At 62.3% G+C, this 1482-nt stretch overlaps 1 protein-coding gene across 1 annotated transcript in view; it reads left to right on the plus strand.

Moving 5' to 3' along the window:
• The first annotated feature begins 766 nt into the window (after positions 1-766).
• Positions 767-1482, plus strand: part of LOC109279683 (urotensin-2 receptor-like) — a 2648-nt gene continuing 1932 nt past the window's right edge. The window contains exon 1 of the mRNA XM_019473947.1: positions 767-1480. Within this exon, the coding sequence (XP_019329492.1) occupies positions 767-1480 (714 nt within the window). The remainder of the gene's footprint in view (positions 1481-1482) is intronic.

Raw genomic sequence — 1482 nt, forward strand, 5'->3', positions numbered from 1 at the left:
GTCGCTGATTCAGCCCAAAAGCAGGGCTGGAGCCGGGAGCTTTCCGTCTGCCCTATGTTGCTCGTAAGGACCCAGGTTGGTCCGTGGACCCATCTTCTCACCTCCCTGCGACCCTCGAGCCGCCTCCTTCCCGGCACTGGACCGGTGGGGGCCAGTTCCCATCCCAAAAACTCCTTAAAATCCAGCAAATCCCCTCCCCACCCAGCCGCAGGACGGAGCAGCTTTGGGGACAAGACACCACTGAATTTTTGATGACATTAATTTCTTTGATACCTGGTTACAGGGAGCTGGGCCCCCGGGGAGGGCAAGGGCTGGGCCGCATCCCTCGCCCACGAAGCCTCCCAGCCCGAGGTCAAACCAGCACCGCAGACCTGGAGAGACCCGGGAGATGGAGAAAAATAAAAAAGAATAGCAGTTAAAAACAAATCTCATAGAAAATGATCCGTCTGCAGCAATGCACGGGGCAGCGGGAAGGCCTGGCGGGCGGCTGGGGCGTCCTGGCATCCCTGCCACGAGGGCAGAGGGACAAATCCCACCTCCACTGAGGCTGGTTTCCCCCCCCTCGCTGTGTGCGGGGAAGGCAAATGGCTTTTCCAGGCAGCGCCTGGGAGAGCGGCTCTCCCCGCCCGCAGGGGGGGGGGGGTAGCTGCTGCCGCCCCGTCCTGACGCCGGCACACCGCCGGGAGGGCTCAGCTGGCAGCTCCCGCTTCTGCAGCTCGCGATTTCCTCCAGAAGAGCTCCCCGGGGCGGCTCTCGGCGAGGGAGGATGGAGGTGAGCACATGTGTATCGGTGCCCTGCCAGCCCAAAAATGCCACCGCCCAGCCCACCGCCTCTTCCAAAAGCACCAGTGACCTCTTGGTCACCTCCTTCCTCTGCTGCATCCCGGCCACCACATGCATGGTTGGGGTGGTGGGAAACATCGACACGCTGGTGGTCTCCACGGGGTGCACTGGCTCCACGTACGTGTACATCGTCAACTTGGCCCTGGCCGATCTTCTGTTCTTACCCCCCATCCCCTTCGACACCCTGCGCAGGTTGAGGGACCACCGGTGGGCGGTCACCTGCCTGGTGTGGCTGGTGGCCTTCCTCCTCGCCCTCCCCGCCATGATCCTCATCGACCTGTACACCGGTCACCGCAGCAGGGTGACCAAGCACATGTGCCACCCCGCCTGGCAGACGGGAACCTACAAGGTGTATCTCACCGTCCTCTCCAACACCTGCATCCTCGCCCCGGGCATCATCGTCTGCTGCTTGTACACCAAGCTGGCTAGGACCTACTGGAGGTCCCGGCAGGCTTTTGTTCTCAGCATGGAGGAAACCAGCCCATGTCCCAAACGGAAGGTCCTGTGTATGACCTCCAGCACCGCGCTCGCTTACTGGACTTGCTTCCTGCCCTTCTGGCTGTGGCAGCTCTTCGGCATCTCTTGGTACGAGCAGGGGGACCGGGGTGGCACCACCGTCGTCTCCATCAACTTCCTCGT

The sequence above is a fragment of the Aptenodytes forsteri genome, unplaced genomic scaffold (assembly GCF_000699145.1).
Source record: "Aptenodytes forsteri isolate BGI_AS27 unplaced genomic scaffold, ASM69914v1 Scaffold55, whole genome shotgun sequence".
Classification (NCBI taxonomy): domain Eukaryota; kingdom Metazoa; phylum Chordata; class Aves; order Sphenisciformes; family Spheniscidae; genus Aptenodytes; species Aptenodytes forsteri.